Source organism: Taudactylus pleione, unplaced genomic scaffold (assembly GCF_031769625.1).
Source record: "Taudactylus pleione unplaced genomic scaffold, aTauple2 ptg000256l, whole genome shotgun sequence".
Taxonomy (NCBI): domain Eukaryota; kingdom Metazoa; phylum Chordata; class Amphibia; order Anura; family Myobatrachidae; genus Taudactylus; species Taudactylus pleione.
The window spans coordinates 1,101,686-1,127,791 of record NW_028284658.1 but is presented as its reverse complement, the minus strand read 5'-3'; the positions used below and the strand labels follow the sequence as shown (position 1 = coordinate 1,127,791).

At 47.3% G+C, this 26,106-nt stretch overlaps 1 protein-coding gene across 1 annotated transcript in view; it reads left to right on the top strand.

The window, feature by feature from the left end:
* LOC148514861 (bactericidal permeability-increasing protein-like) overlaps positions 1-26,106 on the top strand; it is an 88,944-nt gene that overhangs the window by 35,159 nt on the left and 27,679 nt on the right. The window contains exon 11 of the mRNA XM_088480775.1: positions 24,302-24,372. Coding sequence (XP_088336901.1) covers positions 24,302-24,372 — 71 coding nt within the window. The remainder of the gene's footprint in view (positions 1-24,301; positions 24,373-26,106) is intronic.

Below are 26,106 nucleotides of genomic sequence, written 5' to 3'. Positions count from 1 at the left end.
TGCAATATTAAGCTAATCCACTGCGATCGCTATGCCGTCGCAGCAGTACACAAGGACGCCCACTTTACCTTACACACATCCGTAATCCTTAGCAAGATTATGAAACCAATGGTAACATTGAGTACAATCGGACAAGGTCAGACCTTACTAAGAAATTGCTAACTTTATCGCAAGCTGTGTGTACTCAAGCTGCATATGGCATCTCAGTGGATAATTTATGCCCGCCCTGTAACGGCATATGAATGCACTGGCATGCCTGGGTTTCTCTGACCACCGCCCCTATCACTACCCACAAATGGCACTTCCTGTCAATCACTCTGCAATGGGTCTGTGTAGTCACTGTGATCGCAGTCCCAATCGTAGTAGCCGGTTCGCGCACTGCGATGCATACGCATGTGCAGAACGCAACAATCACCCGATTGTGTGTGTAATCGCAGTTGCTATTGGTAGTAAATCAGGCCCAGAGACAGTAGTTTCACTGGGCTAACACTCTTGCAAGAGTTTGTCCATGAGTGTTTGAAGACTAAGCGGTTTATTCATGTACATCATGTGGTGTGAATTGCTACTTTTCACTACATATCACATCGATTCAATGCAATATATAGCTTAGTTATGTAGCAATTCATAAATAAGCATTACAAAGGTCAGCGCCACGGCGGGGTTTGGGGAAAAGTGGCGTGCCATGTGGGTGGCAGTCTGAAGGGACCAGAGTCTCTTCAGCTATATATAAAACAGTGTAACCCTGGTTGAGGGTTAAAAGAAATATTGTATTGATGACAATATTGAGGTAAAATATAAAATATATATTTATTGTATGTACTAGTTGTGAGGTAAAACTATATATACAGATATATGTTAATTTATTTATCTATATTGTTTATTGAGGTTACTTGTGTATAAATGAATGTACATTTATATAACTTGTACATACCTCCCAACATTTGCAGTGAAGGAGTCGGGACCTGCGTGCGGCGAAGGCATATGCGCCCGAAAATGGGGTGTGGCCTGATCATAAAGGGGGCATGGTTTGATGACACGCCCCCGTTTACATCACTAATGGGGTGTTCCCAGCATCTCCGAGATGCTAGGCTGCCCCCTGGCTTCACCCATACTGAATTGATGCAGTGCATAGGAGAGCAGCGGTGTATGCTTCCCCCAACGCGGGACACTGCGGCCCGCGGGCAGGACAGTCCCAGAAAAATGGGACTGTCCCGCTAAATCCGGGACAGTTGGGAGGTACGCTTGGGTATAATATGTATTAATATACCCTCTTGAGCTCAAAATATGCTTCAGTGTATGGGATACACATGCACTGTACAAAAAGGGGCGGAGTGATATGTCTGGGAGTGGTTTGGTTCCTGTCAGCAAAAGGGAATCCGGTTGTAGGGCCTCATTTACTAACGAGTTTTATCACCAAAACGAGTGACAAATTTCACTGTGTATGATAATGGTGCTCCAGCCAATCAGCTCCCAACTGTCAACTGTTAGAAAAATGACAGTTGGGAGCTGATTGGCTGGAGCACCATTTATCATACACAATGAAATGTATCACTCGTTTTGGTGATAAAACTCGTTAGTAAATGGGGGCCATAGTGAGGTATATAACAGCTGTCAGCAGCAGTTGAGAGATAGTTAGGAGTTCCCTTCCTAGAGTGCTCAAACCCCCCCCCTCCTGTGCCCTGCCAGGCACGGGGGTGGAGCAGGAGAGGGAGCATGTCACAGCAGGAGCTGTGATGCTAGTGGCAGCAGCGCGACACCCATCAAAAGAGGTGCCTGATGGGGCTGCTGTATGGCAGAGCTGGTGACTGGGAGTCAGAAGAGGGATGCCAGAGTGATGCTGTCAGTGGGTCTCCTTCAGCTTCCTGCAGGTTCCATTGAGCAGATGTAGTATTGAACAGCTAGTCACAGATTACTGTCAAGCAGCTGATCAGCTGCTACAAGGCGGTGTACATCAGCTGTCCGAAAGGGAGGCCAGAGTTCCCAGCCAGGTGAGGCAGAAGTGTAGCTATGGGCAGCTGGAGGAGTGACAGATATGCCATAGTGGAGCTGTCCCAGGTTACAAGCTCAGGAAAGATAGCAACATAGAAGGAAATTGTCAAGACAAAAGGTGGTTCTTGTCTTCATGTCATTGCAGTTAGTAGAGCAAGGACAGCGGTGGTCTGGAGTTCATTGAGCAGCGCTAAAGGGGTTATACGGACTGCAGCATACCAAGTACCCACCACACAGCAGGCATTGAAAGAATCTCCATAACAGGGGATATTGATATACAGTATATATGCAGTAATTAAGAAAAGAGTTGGGGAAGTACAAGTATATAACAACAAGACTTTAGAGGGAAGAAGAAGCTAATAGCATAAAGTATCTTACTGAGAGCATATTTAGCAGTTGGGGAATCCAGAGACTACACTAATCTACATAAATCCATATTTTGGTTTCTTGTATAGTGGACCCTCCAACTCAGCTATATATATACCAGACCTTGAGACTATTGATTGCATCTTATGTGTAGAAATATACTGGGTCTTTCCAAGAGTGGATAATATAGAAAAAAGTAGATGTTAATGTAATTTACTCCAGAAGGGAACAAATATATTTATGCAGGATCTCTCGAAAACACTGGGCCTGATTCAGAGCCAGACGCTCTGACAGAGCGCTCGCTCTGAATCAGGGCCGGCCTTCTGTTTTTTTAGAGCGGCCTCCTGGTCGCTCACATAGCTGTGGGTGACCACCCACAGCTATAGCGAGCAGCCAGGAAGATGGTCGTGATGGTCAAGACCATCGCGACCATCGGGCTTGCGACGAGCCCTTGTGGTAGGGTCTCGTTGCCACAAGCCCAAGAGAGCTTTCGGCTGAAACAGAGCCGAAAGCTCTCCCACTGACATCACTTGTGATGTCAGTGGGGCCGGCCCCAGACGGTAGGCGTTCCCATGGGAACGCTTCCGTCTGGGCAGCCACGCCCCCGGCACGCCCACCAAAGTGGGCGTGCTGTCACGCAACATCGACAGCACGTCCCCTTTGGTACGAGACCCAGAGCGACGGTTTGCCCGTCGCTATCCGGGTCTCGCTCATGTGCACGATGGAGCCGGCTCCGTCGTGCGCATGCGCACTGGGCCACCATCGACCCTCTTGCGAGTGCATAGCGCTCGCGAGCGGGTCTGAATCAGGCCCACAGTCCGCTATTATAACCTTGCTAGTGGATTAGACTTTATAATAAATATGAACCCTGAGAAATTGATTTAAGTAACTCTTTACAGCTGGGACATAGAAACCACTGGATATCCGTTATAAACACTTCTGGGGATAAGTGAGAACTGGAAAATGAACCAAACATAGTAACGGTTAGCCTTCATGAAATCATATTTTGCAAAGATATGTTCAGAGTTAAAATAGTGTTTATTTATGTTATTTATGTGTGTACCAATGTATGGCACTAGTAATTGATTGCATGCAAATGTTATGTTGGTGAACTGACTTATAATTGAAAAAGACTTTACTGTTAATAGATGTCATTTATCCATGATAAAGCTGTTATTTCCTGTAATTGATGGAGTGTACTTTCTTGGCGGAGTGACACGGAAGCAATGGTGGTAAGGACCAGAAAATAACCTACATCATTACAATACTTGGATGCAGGCACTGCTAACAAAAAGAGGTACACCCCTTGCAAGAGGTTAAGGGTAGGTAAAAGAGATTACATGGAAGTTAGTAACCTAGTGTCCCTTATAGACAGGCCGGATTAAGGTCTGTGGGGGCCCCTGGGCAACAAACATGTGGGGGCTCTATTACGTGCCCTTCATGCAGTGCACCCAGTAGTAGTGCCCCCAGGAATGTTGCCCCTTATGCAGTGCCCCCTATGCACTGCCCCCTGTAGTTATACCCCCAGTAGTAGTGTTCCCAATAGTAATGCCCCCTGTATAAATACCCCCAGTAGTAATACCCCTGTAGTTGTGCCCCCAGTAGTCATGCCCCCTGTGTGTGCCCAATAGTAATGCCCTCAGTAGTAATACCCCTGTAGTAGTGGCACCAGTAGTAATGCCCCCTGTGGTAACGGCACCAGTAGTAATGCCCCCTCCCCCGAGTAATGCCCCCAGTAGTAATGTCCCCCCCGAGTAATGCCCCCTATAGTAATCTCTCCCCCAGCAGTGGAAAAGCCGCTTGCACTAAAGAGAAAAAAAAAAATCATACTTACCTTAAGCCCCGCTCCCTTCTGATCTGCTCGGCTGGCGCTGTTCCTCTGCACTATGGGAGAGACGCATGACGTCTCTCCCATAGTTCACTGCCTGAGCCGTAAGCTGGAGCTCACGTGTGAGTTCTAGTCTCCGGCTCTGGCTGCTGCTGCGGGAGGGAGCCGGGCGCCTGCTGGTTACAATCTCAGCGGGCGCCTGGTGTCTCCGTGCGGCATCGGGGTTAGGTGTCCGGAGGAGGCGGAACTGGTTCCGTCTCCTCCGGTTCACTTTAACCCCGATGACTGGGTGTGGGGGCAGGGCTGCCATCAGAAATTGTGGGGCCCAGGACTTAGAAAATAGGCAGGGCCCCCCCTTCCCATATATAGCTCAGAAACCGTGAGCGAGAGAGAGAGAGCGAGAGAGAGAAAGAAATACCGGACGGCACTCCAGATCTCAATAATGAAAATCACGACAAACTAAAGTAGTGAAGTCGTGATTTTCTTTATTGAGACCTGGGGTGCCATCTGTTATTTTTTGCTATATACGAGTTCCACTTGGAGGGGCACCCGGGCACGCTGTAGTGCTGCTGTATTGAGTGCTGGTCTACATATATATATATATATATATATATATATATATTATTTTTTACACACACACACATTTTATATAGAACCTGGCAGGGCCTAATGCCCTCACCAGCAACAAAGGCACAGCACAGCACTTACAAATAGGTTTTCAAGTGTCTCTGAGCAAACTCCCTGCCTGCTCTCCCAGATCAGACACTCAGCTCTAAACACACAAGGCTTATATTGGCCACTCTCAGGTGGGAACCCTAACAAGCCTGTTACCAGGCTGCGAGAACCAAAACCTGGAGTGGCCGTGGGTGGAGCCCTCCCTCTCCTCTCACCCACAACCCCCAGGTCCCAAACTGGCTTTTCAAAAAGCCGAGACTCAAGCCTGCTACACTGCAGACTTTCTCCTGGGGGTTTAGAACACATAAGACAGGAATCTAGGACAAATGTACCTGCCACAGACCACTTTACCAGTGATCCTATCACATATCCCCCCTTTGTTTCGACCCGTGGGGCAGAACAACTGAAGCCCCCAAACAATGAACGCATGACAACGCGTCTGCATTGGCCAGCTGGCTTCCTGGCCTGTGTTCCACTGCAAATTTAAAAGTTTGTAACGCCAAGAACCATCTCGTAATTCTCGCATTACTGTCCTTATTTTCGGACATCCACTTCAAAGGGGCATGGTCAGTATCAATTTGAACTTTCTTCCAACCAAGTAGTACCTGAGAGCCTCTAATGCCCACTTTATGGCCAACGCCTCCTTCTCCACTGTGGCATAGTTTCTCTCATGTACATTCAACTTTCTGCTAAGATAGAAAATAGGGTGTTCCTCACCCTCCTTGTTCTGGGACAGGACCGCTCCTATACCTACTTCTGATGCATCGGTTTGTACTATGAATTCCCTTTCAAAATTAGGAGTCATTAGGACTGGTTGGGAACACAATGCTACTTTCAACTCCTGAAAAGCTTTCTCTGCCTCAGGACTCCATTCTACCATGACTTTTTGTTTGCCTTTGGTCAGGTCAGTCAGTGGGACTGCCATGGTGGCAAAGTTGGGTATAAACCTCCTGTAGTACCCCGTAATTCCCAAGAAGGCTCTCACCTGCTTCTTATTCAGAGGCCGTGGCCAGTTTTGTATGGCATCAACTTTATTGAGCTGAGGCTTTATCAGGCCTCTGCCAATGGTGTATCCCAGATATTTTACTTCCTCCATGCCTAGACAACACTTTTTTGGGTTGGCTGTCAAACCTGCCTTATAGATGGAGTCCAACACTGCTTGTACCCTGGGTAAGTGAGACTGCCAATCAGGACTGTGAATGACCACGTCATCCAGATAAGCAGCCGCATACCGTCTATGGGGCCTTAGAATCCTGTCCATCATTCTTTAGAAGGTAGCAAGTGCCCCATGTAGCCCGAAGGGCAACATCTTGTACTGAAACAAGCCCTCTGGCGCTGAAAAAGCTGTCTTTTGTTTGGCGCTCTCGGTTAACGGTACTTGCCAATACCCTTTGGTTAGGTCAAGAGTGGTTAAATACCTTGCCGTCCCTAGTCTCTCAATCAGTTCATCCACTCTTGGCATCGGGTAGGCATCGAATTTTGAAACACTGTTCAACTTTCGGAAGTCATTGCAGAAACGCACACTCCCATCGGGCTTTGGAATCAACACAATGGGACTTGACCATTCACTATGTGATTCTTCAATAACCCCTAACTCTAGCATATTTTTAATTTCTTTCGACACCGATTCTCTTTGTGCTTCTGGTAACCTATAGGGCTTTAGATTAACTTTAACCCCTGGGTCAGTGATGATGTCATGTTTAATGACCAAGGTTTTCCCAGGTACGTCAGAGAACAGCACCCTATTTCTGATCAGAAACTCCTTGACCTCTTGTTGTTGAATTGCCGACAGGGTTTTTGCCACTGTCACTTCGGGAACTAAGGGCCCTGGATTTACTGGAGGGGCTCGGATGGCCGACAGTACCGTTCTATCTTTCCAGGGCTTTAACAGATTTATATGGTATATCTGTTCTGGCTTTCTTTTCCCCGGCTGGTAAACTTTGTAATTGACCTGCCCCACTCTTTCTAAGATTTCAAAGGGCCCTTGCCATTTAGCCAAAAGTTTATTTTCCACAGTGGGAACCAATACTAACACTCTGTCCCCAGGAGCAAAGCTGCGTAACCGAGCATTGCGGTTGTATACCCTCTGCTGTGCCTGTTGAGCCTGTTGCAGGTGCTCTCTCACTATCGGCACTACCGCAGCAATTCTCTCCTAAATTAGAGAAACATACTCAATCACTGTTTTGTAAGGACTAGACTGCCCCTCCCATGTCTATTTGGCAATGTCTAGTAACCCCCTTGGGTGTCTCCCATACAACAAGTCGAAGGGTGAAAACCCGGTGGAGGACTGGGGAACTTCTCTTATGGCCAACAATAAATACGGCAATAAGTAATCCCAATCCCTACCATCCTTGTCGACCACTTTCCTAAGCATGTGTTTTAACGTCTTGTTAAACCTCTCGACCGGCCCATCGGTTTGGGGGTGATAAACCGAAGTTCTTAACTGTTCGATTTTGAACAGGCGGCATAACTCTTTCATGACTTTTGACATAAACGGTGTACCCTGGTCAGTTAGTATCTCCTTAGGTATACCCAGTCTGCTAAAGACATAAACTAGCTCTCTGGCAATGGTCTTGGTTGACGTATTGTGCAACGGGATCGCTTCCGGGTACCTGGTAGCGTAATCCATTATGACCAGAATATACTGGTGTCCCCTGGCAGACTTCATTAAGGGTCCAACCAAATCCATCGCTATTCTTTCAAACGGCACCTCTATAATAGGCAATGGAACTAGTGGACCCTTAAAATGTGGCCTGGGAGCATGATACTGACACTCAGGGCAGGATGCGCAAAAGTCAGATACCTCTTTATGAAGCCCGGGCCAGAAAAACCGCTGCATTATTCGCTCAGTGGTTTTCTCTACCCCTAGATGGCCTGCCGTTATATGACCATGGGCCAGATCCAACACTGTTCTTCTGTAGGCTTTGGGAACTATTTGTTCCACAACATCTTCCCCCTTCTTAGTCACCTGATATAACAAATCCTGCCACATTGCCATGTGGGGATAGGACAAAGGACTATCAGGGTCTACGGGTTTACCATCAACTACTTTTACATTCTCCCTGGCTTTTACCAAAGTAGGGTCATTCAACTGCTCCACGGCAAAGACCTCTCTTCTGACCTCTAAATCAGGCAGATGATCACCTGGCCCAACAACACTTCCCACCTCAAGGGAAGGCACATCAGTTGCCGGGCCACCGTCACACTCCGCATTCTCTAGTTCGCCAATCATAGTAGAAAAAGGGAATAACTCTGCCTCAGAAGAAACTCCCTCTTCCACTACATCGACAACCTTCTCAAATGGGTCGGGGTTGTTCACTTCTGGAACAAAACGGCTTTCCCACAACTTCCAGAAGTGAGCAAAGTCTCTCCCCAATATTGCATCATACATCAGACCATGCACCAAACCCACAGAAACTATAGCAGAACCACATGGTGTCTCGATGTTCACCTCGGCAGTAACATAATATCGAGTATCCCCATGTATGCAGGTCACACCAACAGTTTTCCCCTTACGCCTCAAGGGGTTCACCAGCTCAGCTTTCATAAGAGTCACCAAGCTACCAGAGTCTAACAGTGCCTCTACTCGGTTGCCATCTACAGTGAGTACACACATGTGCTTATCAGTCTCAGCCTGCCGGTCAGCCATACAGGCTGTCTGTGCAAAGAAAGACCCCCTGCGGTAGACATGAGCAGTATCACATTGCATTGGTTCAGTTGTAAGTGAACAATTAGCGGCAATATGGCCGAAGCCACCACATCGGAAACACTGAGTCATATTAATGTCTAGTCGTTTACGGGGCAAGAACCTTCCTGGCCTGGCAGGCCTGTCTCCAGGTTCTACACCCTCAGTCTTAGGTACATTCCACCACCCAGCACCCTTCTCCCCTGGAACAGTCTTACCAGTGTCTGTGGGAGTTCGCCGGTGCGCCATCGGGGCTCGGTGGGGCATACTCATCAGATCCTCAGCCGCCACGTACCTCTCCACCAGCTCGACCAACTGGTCCACGGACTTAGGGTCTGCATGGCTCACCCACTTGCGCAGAGTCACAGGCAATGATCGCAGGTACCGGTCCATCACGACCCTTTCCACGATCTGTGGTCCCGTCAGCATCTCGGGCTGTAGCCATTTTGAGGACAGATGGACGAGGTCATGCATCTGTGAACGTGGAGGCTTGTCCATATGGAACTCCCAGCGGTGGACCCGTTGGGCACGAACAAAGGTGGTGACTCCCAAGCGAGTTAGGATCTCCTGTTTTAGTTTTTTATAGTCCTTGGCATCAGCCAGGCATAAGTCGAAATAGGCCTTTTGTGGCTCCCCCGACAGAAAAGGTGCCACCAGACGTGCCCACTGCTCCTTGGGCCAACTCTCCCTTTCGGCCGTTCTTTCAAATGCAGTGAGGTAGGCCTCCACATCATCGCCTGAAGTCCTTTTGGAGGAAGTGACTGGCTCGTATGGAGTGAGTGGTGGTGGGAGGACCAGTAGTAAAATCTCTGGGCTGGGCGACCAGGTGCTGTACCACCTCTTTTATGGCCTGGCAGTTTTCCGCTAAGGCCCGGCTGTTTTCCGCTAAGGCCTGACGGGTTTCCTCGACGGCGACCTGTTGTTGCCTTTGGGCTGTCTCCAAGGCCAACAGTTGCACCCTGGTGGATTCCTGCTGAACTCTGTTTGTCTCCTGCTGAGCTGCTGTAGCTTGGAGCAAGGCCTTAATAATGTCCTCCATTTTGTACTGGGGTGTAGGTTGGAAGCTGAACCTTGCCTCTCTGAGCATTGGCTGACGCCTCCTCTATGGGACTCCAAGGACACAGTGTTATTTCCACACTCACCAATTGGGTGTCTGTCCCTTTAATTTTTAAACGGAAAGTTTTCCTCTCGCTGCAACTTCAGTGTGTGTGGGTGCCTGCATTCTCCACCATATTGTGATGCAGTCAGGTTAGGGGGTCCCTCTCCTGGGTAGAGGACTCCTTCCTTTCACACACAGCAGCTGGGAAACAGTACGCCAGATTGGATTCGGGTACAAGCTGGTCGGCGCCAGTCTTTATTGTACAATGTCAGAAATAACATAAAGAAAACAAACATAAATCCTAGCCCTGTCGGGGCACTAACTTCACAAGTGACTTCCCTCACTACAAGAACCTGGCAGGGCCTAATGCCCTCACCAGCAACAAAGGCACAGCACAGCACTTACAAATAGGTTTTCAAGTGTCTCTGAGCAAACTCCCTGCCTGCTCTCCCAGGTGAGACACTCAGCCCTAAACACACATGGCTTATATTGGCCACTCTCAGGTGGAAACCCTAACAAGCCTGTTACCAGGCTGCGAGAACCAAAACCTGGAGTGGCCGTGGGTGGAGCCCTCCCTCTCCTCTCACCCACAGCCCCCAGGTCCCAAACCGGCTTTTCAAAAAGCCGAGACTCAAGCCTGCTACACTGCAGACTTTCTCCTGGGGGTTTAGAACACATAAGACAGGAATCTGGGACAAATGTACCTGCCACAGACCACTTTACCAGTGATCCTATCACAATATATACACACACATTATATATATATATATATATATATATATATATATACACACACATTATATATATATTAGGGGTGAGCGGGTTCGGATTTCTGAAATCCGAACCCCCCCGAGCCCCCCCGATCCGAGTCCGATCCGAGTCAGGCTCGACTTTTCCCGCCTGACTCGGATCTGACATCGAGGCAAAACGTCATCATCCCGCCTTCCGAGTCTTGCGGGTTTTGGATCCTATATAAGGTACCCGCGTCGGCGCCATATTCTCACTCGGCTGTGGACAGTGAAGAGGGAGGGTGGGAGTTAGTGCTGTGTAGTGTAGTGTAGTGTAGTGCTGCTGTTGTCCACTACTTCAAAGTCCATAGGGGCTGGCTGTGTTGTGCTGTGCTGCTGTTGTTAATAGGGGCTGTGTCCACTACTTCAAAGTCCATAGGGGCTGGCTGGACTGTGTTGTGCAGTCAGTTCTCCATAGGGGCTGTGTCCACTCCAAAGTCCTGTGCAGTGTCCCAGTCCTAAAGGGGTGCTGTAGTGTTGTCCAGGGGGTGCTCTGTCCATCAGGGGTGCTCCCCCCAAGTGCTAAAAAAATAATATATTTTCTGTGTTTGTGAATTGTGTGCGCAGTAGCCGCACGTGCATCAACAAAGTAGTGCCAAGCGTGCGCCTGTGTCATAAGTAAAGGGCCGGCTGGCTTGACCGTTAAGGGTGCTGTAACCCCCGAAAGTACACTCCAGTCCAAACCAAAAAAAAAATTATTTTCTGTGTTTGTGAATTGTGTGCGCAGTAGCCGCACGTGCATCAACAAAGTAGTGCCAAGCGTGCGCCTGTGTCATAAGTAAAGGGCCGGCTGGCTTGACCGTTAAGGGTGCTGTAACCCCCGAAAGTACACTCCAGTCCAAACCTAAAAAAAAATTATTTTCTGTGTTTGTGAATTGTGTGCGCAGTAGCCGCACGTGCATCAACAAAGTAGTGCCAAGCGTGCGCCTGTGTCATAAGTAAAGGGCCGGCTGGCTTGACCGTTAAAGGGTGCTGTAACCCCCGAAAGTACACTCCAGTCCAAACCAAAAAAAAATTATTTTCTGTGTTTGTGAATTGTGTGCGCAGTAGCCGCACGTGCATCAACAAAGTAGTGCCAAGCGTGCGCCTGTGTCATAAGTAAAGGGCCGGCTGGCTTGACCGTTAAGGGTGCTGTAACCCCCGAAAGTACACTCCAGTCCAAACCTAAAAAAAAATTATTTTCTGTGTTTGTGAATTGTGTGCGCAGTAGCCGCACGTGCATCAACAAAGTAGTGCCAAGAGTGCCCCTGTGTCATAAGTAAAGGGCCGGCTGGCTTGACCGTTAAAGGGTGCTGTAACCCCCGAAAGTACACTCCAGTCCAAACCAAAAAAAAATTATTTTCTGTGTTTGTGAATTGTGTGCGCAGTAGCCGCACGTGCATCAACAAAGTAGTGCCAAGCGTGCGCCTGTGTCATAAGTAAAGGGCCGGCTGGCTTGACCGTTAAAGGGTGCTGTAACCTCTGAAAGTACACTCCAGTCCAAACCAAAAAAAAATTATTTTCTGTGTTTGTGAATTGTGTGCGCAGTAGCCGCACGTGCATCAACAAAGTAGTGTCAAGCGTTCGCCTGTGTCATAAGTAAAGGGCCGGCTGGCTTGACCGTTAAGGGTGCTGTAACCCCCGAAAGTACACTCCAGTCCAAACCAAAAAAAAAATTATTTTCTGTGTTTGTGAATTGTGTGCGCAGTAGCCGCACGTGCATCAACAAAGTAGTGCCAAGCGTGCGCCTGTGTCATAAGTAAAGGGCCGGCTGGCTTGACCGTTAAGGGTGCTGTAACCCCCGAAAGTACACTCCAGTCCAAACCAAAAAAAAAATTATTTTCTGTGTTTGTGAATTGTGTGCGCAGTAGCCGCACGTGCATCAACAAAGTAGTGCCAAGCGTGCGCCTGTGTCATAAGTAAAGGGCCGGCTGGCTTGACCGTTAAGGGTGCTGTAACCCCCGAAAGTACACTCCAGTCCAAACCTAAAAAAAAATTATTTTCTGTGTTTGTGAATTGTGTGCGCAGTAGCCGCACGTGCATCAACAAAGTAGTGCCAAGCGTGCGCCTGTGTCATAAGTAAAGGGCCGGCTGGCTTGACCGTTAAGGGTGCTGTAACCCCCGAAAGTACACTCCAGTCCAAACCTAAAAAAAAATTATTTTCTGTGTTTGTGAATTGTGTGCGCAGTAGCCGCACGTGCATCAACAAAGTAGTGCCAAGCGTGCGCCTGTGTCATAAGTAAAGGGCCAGCTGGCTTGACCGTTAAAGGGTGCTGTAACCCCCGAAAGTACACTCCAGTCCAAACCAAAAAAAAATTATTTTCTGTGTTTGTGAATTGTGTGCGCAGTAGCCGCACGTGCATCAACAAAGTAGTGCCAAGCGTGCGCCTGTGTCATAAGTAAAGGGCCGGCTGGCTTGACCGTTAAGGGTGCTGTAACCCCCGAAAGTACACTCCAGTCCAAACCAAAAAAAAAATTATTTTCTGTGTTTGTGAATTGTGTGCGCAGTAGCCGCACGTGCATCAACAAAGTAGTGCCAAGAGTGCGCCTGTGTCATAAGTAAAGGGCCGGCTGGCTTGACCGTTAAAGGGTGCTGTAACCCCCGAAAGTACACTCCAGTCCAAACCAAAAAAAAATTATTTTCTGTGTTTGTGAATTGTGTGCGCAGTAGCCGCACGTGCATCAACAAAGTAGTGCCAAGCGTGCGCCTGTGTCATAAGTAAAGGGCCGGCTGGCTTGACCGTTAAAGGGTGCTGTAACCCCCAAAGTACACTCCAGTCCAAACCAAAAAAAAATTATTTTCTGTGTTTGTGAATTGTGTGCGCAGTAGCCGCACGTGCATCAACAAAGTAGTGCCAAGAGTGCGCCTGTGTCATAAGTAAAGGGCCGGCTGGCTTGACCGTTAAAGGGTGCTGTAACCCACAAAGTACACTCCAGTCCGAACCAAAAAAAAATTTATTTTCTGTGTTTAGCCGCACGTATATATCAAATCGATATAACATAAATGGAGGACCAAACTTTCTCCGATAAAAATAAAATAGAGAAAGATCAAGAACCACTTCCTCCTAGTGCTGAAGCTGCTGCCACTAGTCATGACATAGACGATAACATGCCATCAACGTCGTCTGCCAAGGCCGATGCCCAATGTCATAGTAGAGGGCACATACAATCCCAAATGGCAAAGTTCAGGAAAATGACCTTGAAAAAGACATTTAAATCAGCTGAAGAGAAACGTAAACTTGCCAATATGCCATTTACGACACGGAGTGGCAAGGAACGGCTAAGGTCGATCCCTAGTATGTTCATGACTAGTGGTTCAGCTTCACATGACGATGGAAGCACTCCTCCCACTAAAAAAATCAAAAGAGTTAAGCTGGCAAAAGCACAGCGAAGAACTGTGCTTTCTAAGAAGATATCACAAATCCCCAAAGAGAGTCCAAGTGTGGTGGTGGTTGCGATGCCTGACCTTCCCAGCACTGGACGGAAAGAGGTGGCTCTTTCCACCATTTGCACGCCCCCTGCAAGTGCTGAAAGGAGCACCCACAGTCCACTTGCTGATATGCAAATTGAAGATGTCACTGTTGAAGTACAACAGGATGAGGATACTGGTGTAGCTGGCGCTGAGGAGGAAGTTGGCGAGGAGGATTCTGATGGTGATGTGGTTTGTTTAAATCAGGCTCCGGGGGAGACAGTTGTTGTCCGTGGGATGAAAAAGCCCATCACGGTCATGCCTGGGCAGAAGACCAAACATTCCACCTCTTTGGTCTGGCAATATTTCTATCCAAATCCGGACAACAACTGTCTTGCCATATGTACCATATGTAAAGGTGAAATAAGTAGGGGTAGGGACGTCAACCACCTAGGAACATCCTCCCTTATACGGCACCTGCAGCGCGTTCATAAAAAGTTACTGTCAAGTTCAGAAACTTTGGCTCAGACCGTAAGCAGTCCAGGGACACCTAAATCCCGTTGTCCTGTTGTATCCAAGCGCCTGCAAACCACACCGTCAACTCCCTCCTCGTCAATTTCCTCCTTAGTCAGGATCGGAAGTAGTCCTGCAGGCCATATCACTGGCATGACTGACTCTCCTATCCGGGATTCCTCCGGAGGATCCTGCATTGCTACGCCTACTGCTGCCGCTGCTGCTGTTGCTGCTGCTGCTGGGAGTCGTTCATCATCCCAGAGAGGAAGTAGGAACACCACTACTTTTACTAAACAATTGACCCTCCAACAGTCCTTAGCGAGGAGGATGAAGTACGACAGCAGTCATCCTGAAGCAAAACGTATAACTGAGGCCTTGACTGCTATGTTGGTGTTAGACGTGCGTCCGGTATCCGCCATTAGTGCAGTGGGATTTAGACAATTGATGGAGGTAGTGTGTCCCCGGTTCCAAATCCCGTCTAGATTCCACTTCACTAGGCAGGCGATACCGAGACTGTACAGAAACGTCAGAAAAAGTGTCCTCAGTGTCCTGAAAAATGCCGTTGTACACAATGTCCACTTAACCACGGACATGTGGACAAGTGGAACAGGGCAGACTAAGGACTATATGACTGTGACAGCCCACTGGGTAGATGTATCACCTTACGCAGCAACAGCAGCAGCGTCACCAGTAGCAGCATCTCAGAAACGCCAGCTCGTTACAAGGCAGGCTACGCTGTGTATCACCGGTTTCAGTAAGAGGCACACCGCCGACAACCTCTTAGAGAAACTGAGGGAAATCATCGCCCAGTGGCTTACCCCACTTAGACTCTCCTGGGGATTTGTGATATCTGACAACGCCACCAATATTGTGCGGGCATTACATCTGGGCAAATTCCAGCACGTCCCATGTTTTGCTCACACAATAAACTTGGTGGTGCAGAATTTTCTGAAAAGCGACAGGGGCGTGCAGGAGACGCTTTGGGTGGCCCGAAAAATTTCTGGCCACTTTCGCCATTCAGCGACTGCGTGCCGAAGACTGGAGCGCCAGCAAACACTCTTGAACCTGCCCCGCCATCACCTGAAGCAAGAGGTTGTGACGCGGTGGAACTCAACCCTCTATATGCTTCAGAGGATGGAGGAGCAGCAAAAGGCCATACAAGCCTATACATCCACCTATGACATAGGCAAAGGAGGGGGTATGCACCTGACTCAAGCGCAGTGGAGAATGATTTCCGTGTTGTGCAAGGTTCTTCAGCCCTTCGAACTTGCCACACGTGAAGTCAGTTCAGACACTGCCAGCTTGAGTCAGGTCATTCCCCTCATCAGGCTTTTGCAGAAGCAGCTGGAGAAAGTGAAGGAGGAGCTAAGACGGAGCGATTCCGCTCGGCATGTGGGACTTGTGGATGAAGCCCTTCATTCGCTTTGCCAGGATTCCAGGGTGGTCAATCTGTTGAAATCAGACCACTACATTTTGGCCACCGTGCTCGATCCTAGGTTTAAAGCCTATGTGGTGTCTCTCTTTCCGGCCGACACAAGCCTGCAGAGGTGCAAAGACCTGCTGGTGAACACACTGTCAGCTGAAGCGGAACGTGACACGTCAACGGCTCCTTCTTCATTTTCTCCCGCAACTGGGGCTGCCAGGAAAAAACTTAGGTATCCTAAGCAACCCGCTGGCGGTGATGCAGGGCAGGCAGGACCAAGTTTGGACATCTGGTCCGGACTGAAGGACCTGGCAACAATTTCTGACATGTCTACTGTCACTGCATATGATACTGTCACCATTGACAGAATGGTGGAGGATTACATCGGTGACAGCATCCAAGTAGGCATGTCAGACAGTCCATACCTGTACTGGCAGGAAAAAGAGGCAATTTGGAGGCCCCTGTACAAACTGGCTCTATTTTACCTGAGTTGCCCCCCCTCCAGTGTGTACTCCGAAAGAGTGTTTAGTGCAGCCGGGAACCTTGTCAGCGAAAGGCGTAGGAGGTTGCTTCCACAGAATGTGGAGAAGATGATGTTCATCAAAATGAATTATCAGCTCTTCCAGGGAGACCAGCCTCCAGAAGGTACAGAGGGACCTGTGGTGGTGGATTCAAGTGGGGACGAGTTAATACTTTGTGAGGATGAGGATGTACACACTGAAGAGGGTGAGGAATCGGTGGATGAGGAGGATGAGGATGACATCTTGCCTCCGTAGAGCCAGTTTGTGCAGGGACACATTAATTGCCAGCTTGTTTTGTGGGGGCCCAAACGAACCAATCATTTCAGCCACAGTTGTGTGGCAGACCCTGGCGCTGAAATGATTGATTTGTTAAAGTGTGCATGTCCTGTTTATACAACATAAGGGTGGGTGGGAGGGCCCAAGGACAATTCCATCTTGCACCTCTTTTTTTCTTTGCATTATGTACAGTTTGGGGCCTAGTTTTTCTAACTGCCATCCTGCCTGCCACTGCAGTGTCACTCCTAGATGGGTCACGTGTTTGTGCCGCCCACTCGTGTCGCTTAGCATAGTCATCCAGCTACCTCGGTGCAACCTTTTGGACATAAAAACACTATTGTGAGGTGTGAGGTGTTCAGAATAGACTGGAAATGAGTGGAAATTAAGGTTATTGAGGTTAATAATAGCATAGGAGCAGAAAAACCTACAAATTCTGTGATTTTAGCTGTTTTTATGCTTTTTTTCAAAAAAATACAGATCCAAAACACAAAACCCAGAACCCAAAACACGGAAGGGTGGTTTTGGCAAAACCAATCCAGATCCAAAACACGAAGAAAGATCCAGATCCAAAACCAAAACACAAAACACGAAAAGTGGCCGGTGCACACCCCTAATATATATATATATACACACAAACACAATTTGTTATATATATATATATATATATATATAGACACACACACACAAGCCTTCAGCCCTGCCCAGCATTTTCTGACTTACTTACCTTTTTCCTTGAAGAAGGCTCAGAGTTCTTCCTTCTGACTATTCACATCCCCCGGCAGACGCTGCTCCTCGATCAACACGGCTCCTCCGACCTCTCACCTCAGTGGCGCAGCGTGATGTCATAACGTCACAAGCACTGACTACAGGGACGTCTTTAGTGTACATAGGGGCCGGCAGGTCTCTGTGTGCCCGCCTGGAGGAGCGGCCCGACCATTTACTTAAGGAGGACCATGTCTGCGGCGGCCACTATAAGCAGCTGGCTGTGCCCGAGTAGTAGGAGCCAGCGGGCCCCCCCCCCCTGTTCTGCCAGCGTCCAGGCCCGGGACTCAAGTCCCGGCTGTCCCCCCCTGATGGCGGCCCTGTGTGGGGGCCCTTCAGGTGTGGGGGCCCAGGGACGATCGCCCCTGTTGCCCCCCCTTTAATCCGGACCTGCTTATAGAGAGTAAAGGGGAGTTACAACAGTGCGGCAGCGGGGTTTGTGCTGAGCGTGCCGGAAGTAGAGCAACTGCCAGTCAGCAAAGTGAGGTGACCCGACATATGCATATTTCGGGTCACCTCACTATACTCTCCCGAACGTCCCTGTAACACAGAGAGCAGGAGAGTTTTTCTTCCTCCCACTTTCTCCCTATGCACCGCTGATTGGCCGGTGTCAGGCAAGGGGGTGGGGAGAAGGCAGGGAGACAATTGTCTTCCCTGCTCTTGTCCCTCAGGAGGCTGTCACCTCCATCCTGAGATGGAGAAAAAAAATAGAAGCGAAATGGAAAGCTGAGGTTTTTGTGCTTCTATGAATCTCTCTCCCCATACTACTGTATGGGGAAGCGATCCTAACACAGAGCTGGGGCACCCCCTTCTATGAATAGGGAGAAGCAGAGAAAAGCCCTGTTATCACTGATAAAGGCCTTTTTATTGCTTCATGAAAAGATGGGTAGATGTCAGTGGGCCCCCTCCCCCTTGAAAGAGTGTGCAGTCGCATGCTGAGGAGACACTGGCTCTAGGCCATCATTTTCTACATGAATGTGCACCCCTACTCACATTCCTCAATTCACATGCAGAACAAAAATTCTTATGTAATCATGAGATCACAAAAAGAAATAAAAATTCCTGGTGCTTCAACAGTGCACTATGGCCCTCATTCAGAGGCGCTCGCAAGAAGCGAGCACTCGTTCTCTTCATTTTTGAAGTGCAGCCTCCTAGTCGTTAGGTAAGCTGTGGGTTCACTATCGCGACCGGGTTGATGGTCGCGATAGTGAACACCATCGCGACCATCGGGGCTTATGACGAGACCCTAAGGTTGGGTCTCGGCAGCCGCAAGCCCCAGGGCTTGATGTCAGTGCGGCCGCCCACAAAACGGTAGGCGTTCCATAAGGAACGCCTCAGTTTTGGAAACCACCCCCCTGGCCCGCCTACAAAATGGGGTGAGCTGTCGATCAACATTGACAGCCGCCCCTTTTGTAGAGTGCGGCCGCTGCGCGTGTGCAGGGCTAACTATCGACCCTGTTGCGAGCACATCGGTGCTTGCAACCAGGTCTGAATGAGACCCTATATCCAAAATCAGCTGCTAGTGATAAACAGGCTGTGTGAATGCCTCAAAAGAAGAGCTCAAAAAATAAATATTAACTGTGCTAATGATATTTAAAGTACCAGAGGATATATCTGCTTTTTGATATGAGAAATAAGGACACTTAAAAAATTATAAAATAATAAATTATTTAATAGGAAATAATATTCACTAACCCATATAAACAAAAACATTAGAATAGGCCTGATTCAAAGGCGAAAGAATAGAAAAAAGCCTAGGCACTTTGTGAGTTAAAAGATACACCCTGATTCAATAAAGCTGAATGGGATAGCACCTGGGTGGGCAATAAGTGGCCCTCCAGCTGTTGGTAAACTACAAATCCCAGCATGCCTTGCAAGTTTCCCTCCAGCTGTTGTTAAACTACAAATCCCAGCATGCCTTGCAACAGTTTTAGGAAGGCCAAAGAGCAAAAATGTTGCGGGCATGCTCTGAACATGGCCTCTGTGGCTGCGGCTGTGCGTTTGAGAATGCAGCTGTGTTCACTGACACGTCTGTGACACTCCCATAACACGCCCATCTCATAGCCTTTCCTTACGATCACTTCAAACTGCCTTCCAGTCCCCTTCCAGGAACACCAATTGCTTTACATGTCTGCTCTAATTGGAGTCGCGTACGCAACAGAGATCTCTGCGTACACTTAGTAGCACGCATTTGCCGTTGGGGTTTACATGACTTTTCGCGCATGCCCAAACAATCGCTCAACTGCACAGACGACGACCCTGCGTCCTCCTCTGAATCAGGCCCAATGTCACAAAACATAAAAATAATCGATAAAACATCACATATAATGACGTTGTAAATACTTAATATATAATAAATAAATTAAATAAATGGCATAACTCCCAACAGAAATGGATTTATTAATCATGCAATGTTCTATCAAAGCAAATTGGCACTGGCTGATATACCATAGTTAATAGGCAGAATTGTTAGATGTAGAATTGTTGTATCCAATTAGTAACAGTTTGATACAATAAACAGTTGGTATACAGTAATGGAACTAATAAGAAGTCAACTCAAAATTTATAATCATGTCCCAGTTGTATTTAGCTCCCTTAACAGGGGATGACTGTGCTCCTCCTGTATATTCAAATGCAACGGCTCCTTTGACGCAATCCGTCAGCACCATCCCCACTCATCATTCGGCCCGCCCATATTTGTCATCTGGCCTATCGACACTCACCATCCGGTCCGTCCCCTCTCATCGTCAGATCTGCCCCCACTTGTTGCCAGCCAGCACCGACTCACCCAGCCCATAGAAAAAGCATCCAAGTGGGCTAAAGGACATCTGATGATGTCACAACCATGTGACCCAGTTAGAGTTAGTCTGTGGAGGGCAGAGGTTTGGGGTTAGGTTGCAGGGGAGGGGACAGTTAGGGTTAGGCTGTGGGGGGAGGGGCGGTTAAGGTTAGGCTGTGGGTGGGGGGGTGATTAGGGTTAGTCTACTGGAATGGGTAGTTAGGGTTAGGCTGCGGGGTAAGGGGTGGTTAGGCTGCAGGTGGAGTGGCAATTAGGGTTAGTCTACAGGAGGAAATGGTTAGGCTGTGGGGGGGCAGACGGTTACGGTTAGGCTGCAGGGGTGGGTGACGGTTAGGGTTAGACTGCAGGGAGGGGTGGTTAGGGTTAGGCTGCAGGAGCAGAGGGAGAGGGGAAGCATCATGTTCCTTTAGCCAACTTGAATTTAGACTCAATCTAATCATTTTCAGCACTGTTGTAACCAAGATCTTCTGATAGAAACACCAGGGTGGAGGATAGTTCCGCCTCAGCCAGGGTCCTAGTATCCACTGGCCAGTGGCTGCTGGGAGTTTGCTCAAAGTACGATGTGCGCGTCAACACATTTCATTCCCTAGCAATGGGAACTTACTCACGGGCACATTTTAAAATATCCGCAGGTGGAGCTTATTATTTCATTTATGATTCTGTTAGGAGACCTGGAAAACATGAACTGTTTGGGTTCCAAAGGGCTGAGTTTGAGAACCACTGATCTAGAAGCTTAGCCCAGCTCAGGATCCTGAGTCCTAAACACTAGGGTTCACTGAAAGTTCTCGAAGTATCCCTGCAGGCGTTACATTCTCTCACACATCACAAGTGGGGTAACATGAACTCACTTAGGCAGGGTACACACCTGAACGACCGCCAATCGTGCCGATGTTCAGGGTGATTTGCCTTCACCCTGGACATCTCATGATTGTCGGTACACACTTGAAAGATTTACTGAAAGACGGAACAATTACTGTTCCGTCCTTCATTAACTTGTACATGCTCACATGCGATATCGTATGATTGACTGTGCAGCACAGCCAATCGCATGATATCGTTTGCGACCATACACATTGCTCGATATGCCCGATTTGTCATTCCGATTTGGCTAAATCAGCCAAATAGGGCCGATATCGTACATACAGGTGTGTATGCACCCTAATATTACAGTAATTTCATAGCTTGCAATAAAAATATCTTTAATTTTGAACAGAATGCTTTATTTGTTGCATTACCAGCAGATGTCACTGTTGTTACACATGAGGAATAGACAAATGATCTACACCACAGGTTCCCAAACGCGGTCCTCAAGGCTCCCAAACAGTTCAAGTTTTAGCAATATCCATGGTTGAGCAAAAGTGGTTAAATCAAATTGACTGAGGTACTGATTAAGCTATTAGGAGTATTTTAATGCCTATGCACACTATGGGCCCTATTCAATTTGGAACGAAAAGCCGTACTCAACGAAACTTTTTCGCCAATGACATCATTTTCGCATTTCACACTTATGCCCGTATTCAATTGTAGCATCTTTTCGCTAGTGCAAAAAAGCAATGCAATGTAATAGGTGAAAAAGTTTCGCCTATGATTACCCGGCGGAAAAAAGTGCAGAATTGCTGGTTTTGGGGTGCATAGGTGCGGAAACCGATCTGCACCCTTTGTACACCCCCCTTGACGCTAACTGCGTCAAAAAACTCTTAAAACACACAAAGGACACCCCAAAAAAGCACTTTGAAAATGTGGTCGAAAAAGTTCATAGTGGGGGTACGAATTCAAAAACTAGCGAAATAGCCTTTGGGGGGGTCTGCAAGTATGGGGGGTGTTTTGTTGATTGCAGGTGTTTGCTGAAGGTGTTTTTTTTGTGCTTTTTAATGCTTGACTTTAGCGATTTTAAATATGCTTGCACCCATTTTCATGTACCCCAAATTTGATGGGACTACTTATTTAAAAAAAAAACAGTGGTAAATACTTTTATTCACAACTTGCTGAAAGACGCTAAATAGCACCTATTGAGACCATTTAAAAAACCCAAATACATTTAGCAGGGCTATTCAGGGGTACCCATAGTGAACCCCCATGTCAGAGCATCTTTTGGGGGGGGTCAGGCTGATTTCCCCAAAAATGACAGGATTTTTCTCTGTTTTCGTTTTTGCGGGTCCCGTTTTCGCCGATTTGGAATTGAATACGGGGATACGCGGGGACGAGCGCGATAAGTTTTTGGCCTGAAAACCTCAGATGACAGCGAAAAGTCCGGCAACAGAATTTTTGCTTCAAATTGAATATAGCCCTATATGCCTCCATATATCATTTGAAATAAAAATCATGGATATCCATGTGACCTGACATTTATTCAGCCACTAATATCATAATATAAGTCCTACTTCTTTGTAGGTCCCAAATAAGGTAAACTAGTGATAGGACACTACATTAGCTTTCACTATAATGTTGGTGAATTATGGAAAGATAAGCAAGAATAAAATAAATATGTTTTTGTATGGAAAATGTGACACTCAGGAGATTTAGATTTCATAAGTTAAATTTAGTCACAAATCACTGATTGCTTGCTTCTTCTAACTAAACCTTTCTGAGGACTGCAGAACATTAGTGGGCAATCAAGAGACCTGCATCTAGACCACAGGTTCTCAAACTCTGTCCTCAGGACCCCAAACAGTACACGTTTTCCAGGTCTCCTCACAGAATCACAAGTGAAATAATTAGCTCCACCTGTGGATGTTTTAAAACATGTCAGTGAGTAATGAATACACCTGCTGGGTGACCTAGAAAAAGTGACAAATTGAGTTTGAGAACCACTGTCCTAGACAAACATCCACTCCTACCATGGGCAGTATTCAATTAGACGCGAAAAGCCGTTTTCCGCAGAAAAGTATCGCAGGTGATGTAATTTCGCCAGGCAGAAAAGTATCGCCGTATTCAATTCCAAAGACTTTTCACCTACGCGAAAACGCAATGCAATGAATAGGCGAAAGAGATTTGCCTATGAATAGGTGGTGAAAAAAAGTGCAGAATTGCGGTTTTGGGGTGCAAACGATGGGAAACCACTCAGCACCCTTGGGACAGCCCCCCAAAGCATAACTGCGTCAAAAAAATCCTAAAAAAAAATGAAGGCCCCAAAAACTTACTTTGAAAAAGGGGGCGAAAAAGTACAAAGTTGGGTGTGCACTGCACACCCTGAACCCATGACAGATATACCACGGCACCTAATCTGTACTAAGAAAAGAATGCTCCAGTCAGGGGCATTTTAATAAATAGGGAGTCTGTGTTCAGCATTCCCAGGTTCCCCACCCCCAATCTATTTACCCACATGCTGGCAGCAGTATCTTTACCATAATGTCTTTGAAATGATGGTACTGTATATTCACAGAAAATAGCAGAGATTCTGGCACAGAGCGGGTGGAGGAGTCCTTGTATGGTAAAGTGTAAATGTATTATAGGTGCAGGGCATACATGCCTACCCTCCCGGAAGTCGCAAGAGGCTCACGATTTTTTGGGTAACCCCCCCACACCCCCGGTAGAGTAGGCACTTCTCCCGCATTCCTGCCCATTTCCTAGTGAAGTGGGCAGAATGGGGAGAATTTCCACGACGATCGGGGGTCTCAGAGTAGGGGGTGGGCCTTAATGACGCAATTCTACAAGAATTGTGTCAATTAGCTCCACCCCCTATTTAAATATTGGCTAATCATGGCAATTTACAATGAGCGGGCGGGGCTTAATGATGTAACACATCAGGTCCCACCCCCCATCGGCGTCCACCTCCTTCTCCTCCCCGGGGAGGAAAAAAAATCTAGGCAAGTATGGTGCAGGGTGCAGGAGAAACAGTGACTGCCAAAGGCACCATTATAGTGGCTCCCTGTTGAATAAACTATGGTGTGGTGGAGGTTTGGAATAGATGAAACCCTTGATAATGTTTTCATGATTATGTAACATGGAATGGTGTGTTATTAGTGAATATAAGGTAGAAAAAAAAGAGGTCAAAGGTTAAAGGGAATCACTAAATTTCATCTGCTCCACTTCACATAAAGATAAAGCATCTGTACTCCATACGCATGATAAAGTATGGATTTTCTCATTCCTTGAATAGAAGCCAAAGTCCATGTTAAAAAATACATGTATTTAAAAATTGCATCCAAACCAGGCTATACCCAAGTGACATATTTATTTTCATTGCAGGGTGCAACTCTTGTAGCAGATGTAATACACCTCTTAAATCAGAACTTGGCTATTTCCTTTGGTATTGAAAGGTAATACTGAATATGATTAATTTTAATTCATAGACCTAGCCAAATATTTCATCAATAACATTACTCCCTTCACCCAATGTTAGAGGAACCAGCTTTTCACTGATAACCTCTGATTCCAGAGCTGCAGATCATTCCAAGCTGTTAGAACCACAGTGAAACTGCTTTCCTGTACCTTCTGTCATTTATTAGATCCCCTGAATCAAATAGGACTATGATCACCACCAGGCAGTGGCGTAACTAGGGGGGGTCGAGCAGGGTGTGTGCCCTGGGCGCCGTGGGACCAGCGGCGCGGGGGGCGCCGCCGGCCACGGTCCGGCCCGCCCTAGTTAGCCAGTGTAGCGCCGACCGCAGTGTGGATTCGGAGGTCCCGAGTGGAGTAAGCACTATATACAGTGTGTTGAAATGTTCAAGGTGTATAATCCATAACTGCCGACTTTCTGGCTGCTCCATCCGGGAGGGAGCAGCCAGATCGGCAGGCCGGGGGGGAATGGGGGGCATGGCCAGAACAAGAGGGAGTGGCTGAATGGTTGAGAGGCACTTGTGGGTGTGGCAGGGGCGGCGCCACACGGTCGCGTCAGTTTGGCCCCGCTCCCGCTACACAATGCCGATAATATAGGCATTGTGAAGCAGGGAGCAGGGCCAAAATGACGCGAATCACGTCACTGCCCCCCCTCTGCTTTGGGGGTTGCAGGGGTTATTGCGGGGGGACAGGAGGTTTGGATTACCTGCCTTCCCGGGAGGTCGGGAGGCTCCCGACCAAATCAATTTTATAATGCTTGTTTGATTGCTGGATAATACCTGTTAATGGTATCTCTGTGTATTCATGTAGACAGCTTTAGCAAGTATAAATAAGCACATTAATATTTTAGCAAAGGTAACCTCTAACATTGGGCATAGGTATATGTTGTAGTTATTGATATTAAAGTTCAAGTATAGTGATGATGTGTTATTTTGCCATATAGATGTCATATATTCTCTCTACCTTGTGATTAAGTGACATAGTGAACCTGTGTAGACAGTACAGTGGTTATTACTAATTTTGTTTTACAAATTGGAATTTTAATACCCAGTATTTTAAGGCCAAATAAAAATTCCCTAGGCCCCTGATGGATATCCATCTCATTAATGGCTAAACTCAGTATTAATTAGTAAAAGGATTATATCCTACCTAATATTGTAGGTTAATTAGGGGTATTCAATCTTTAGTACATAACTCCCTGCTTTTATACCTAGGTATCGTTAAGCTGATCTTATTGAAACATATACATAACATAATCCCCGTACATTCCTAAATTGACAAATAATATACACGCATTCAACAAGATGAACTTTATGTAATTAGTACCGAATGGCTAATTGTATGCTCAATCTGCTTTGGCTCCTAACAGACATAAATTACAATTACTTAGAATTACAAATACTCAGAAAAATTGCTGGTCTCATTGCTCCTCATATTAATTGTTCATGAGGTCACAATCCTATTCTCGGATGCCCTTTAGTATTGACAATTATCAGCGCAGAGCATACAGTATTTCTCACTTTAAACTGAGGTCTCAGAAATGCTGATGTTTGTTTTGCATAAGCTTGTTCATGTGAACAAGCTTAAGTGAAACGTGCATCATAACGTCAATACATCATGTCCTCAACGTTGCATGGATAAAGTGTTACTGGGGAGCAGAAATCTCTTCAGGCCCTACACCTCATCACACAGGGCAAGGCCTGGAGCCCATGGCA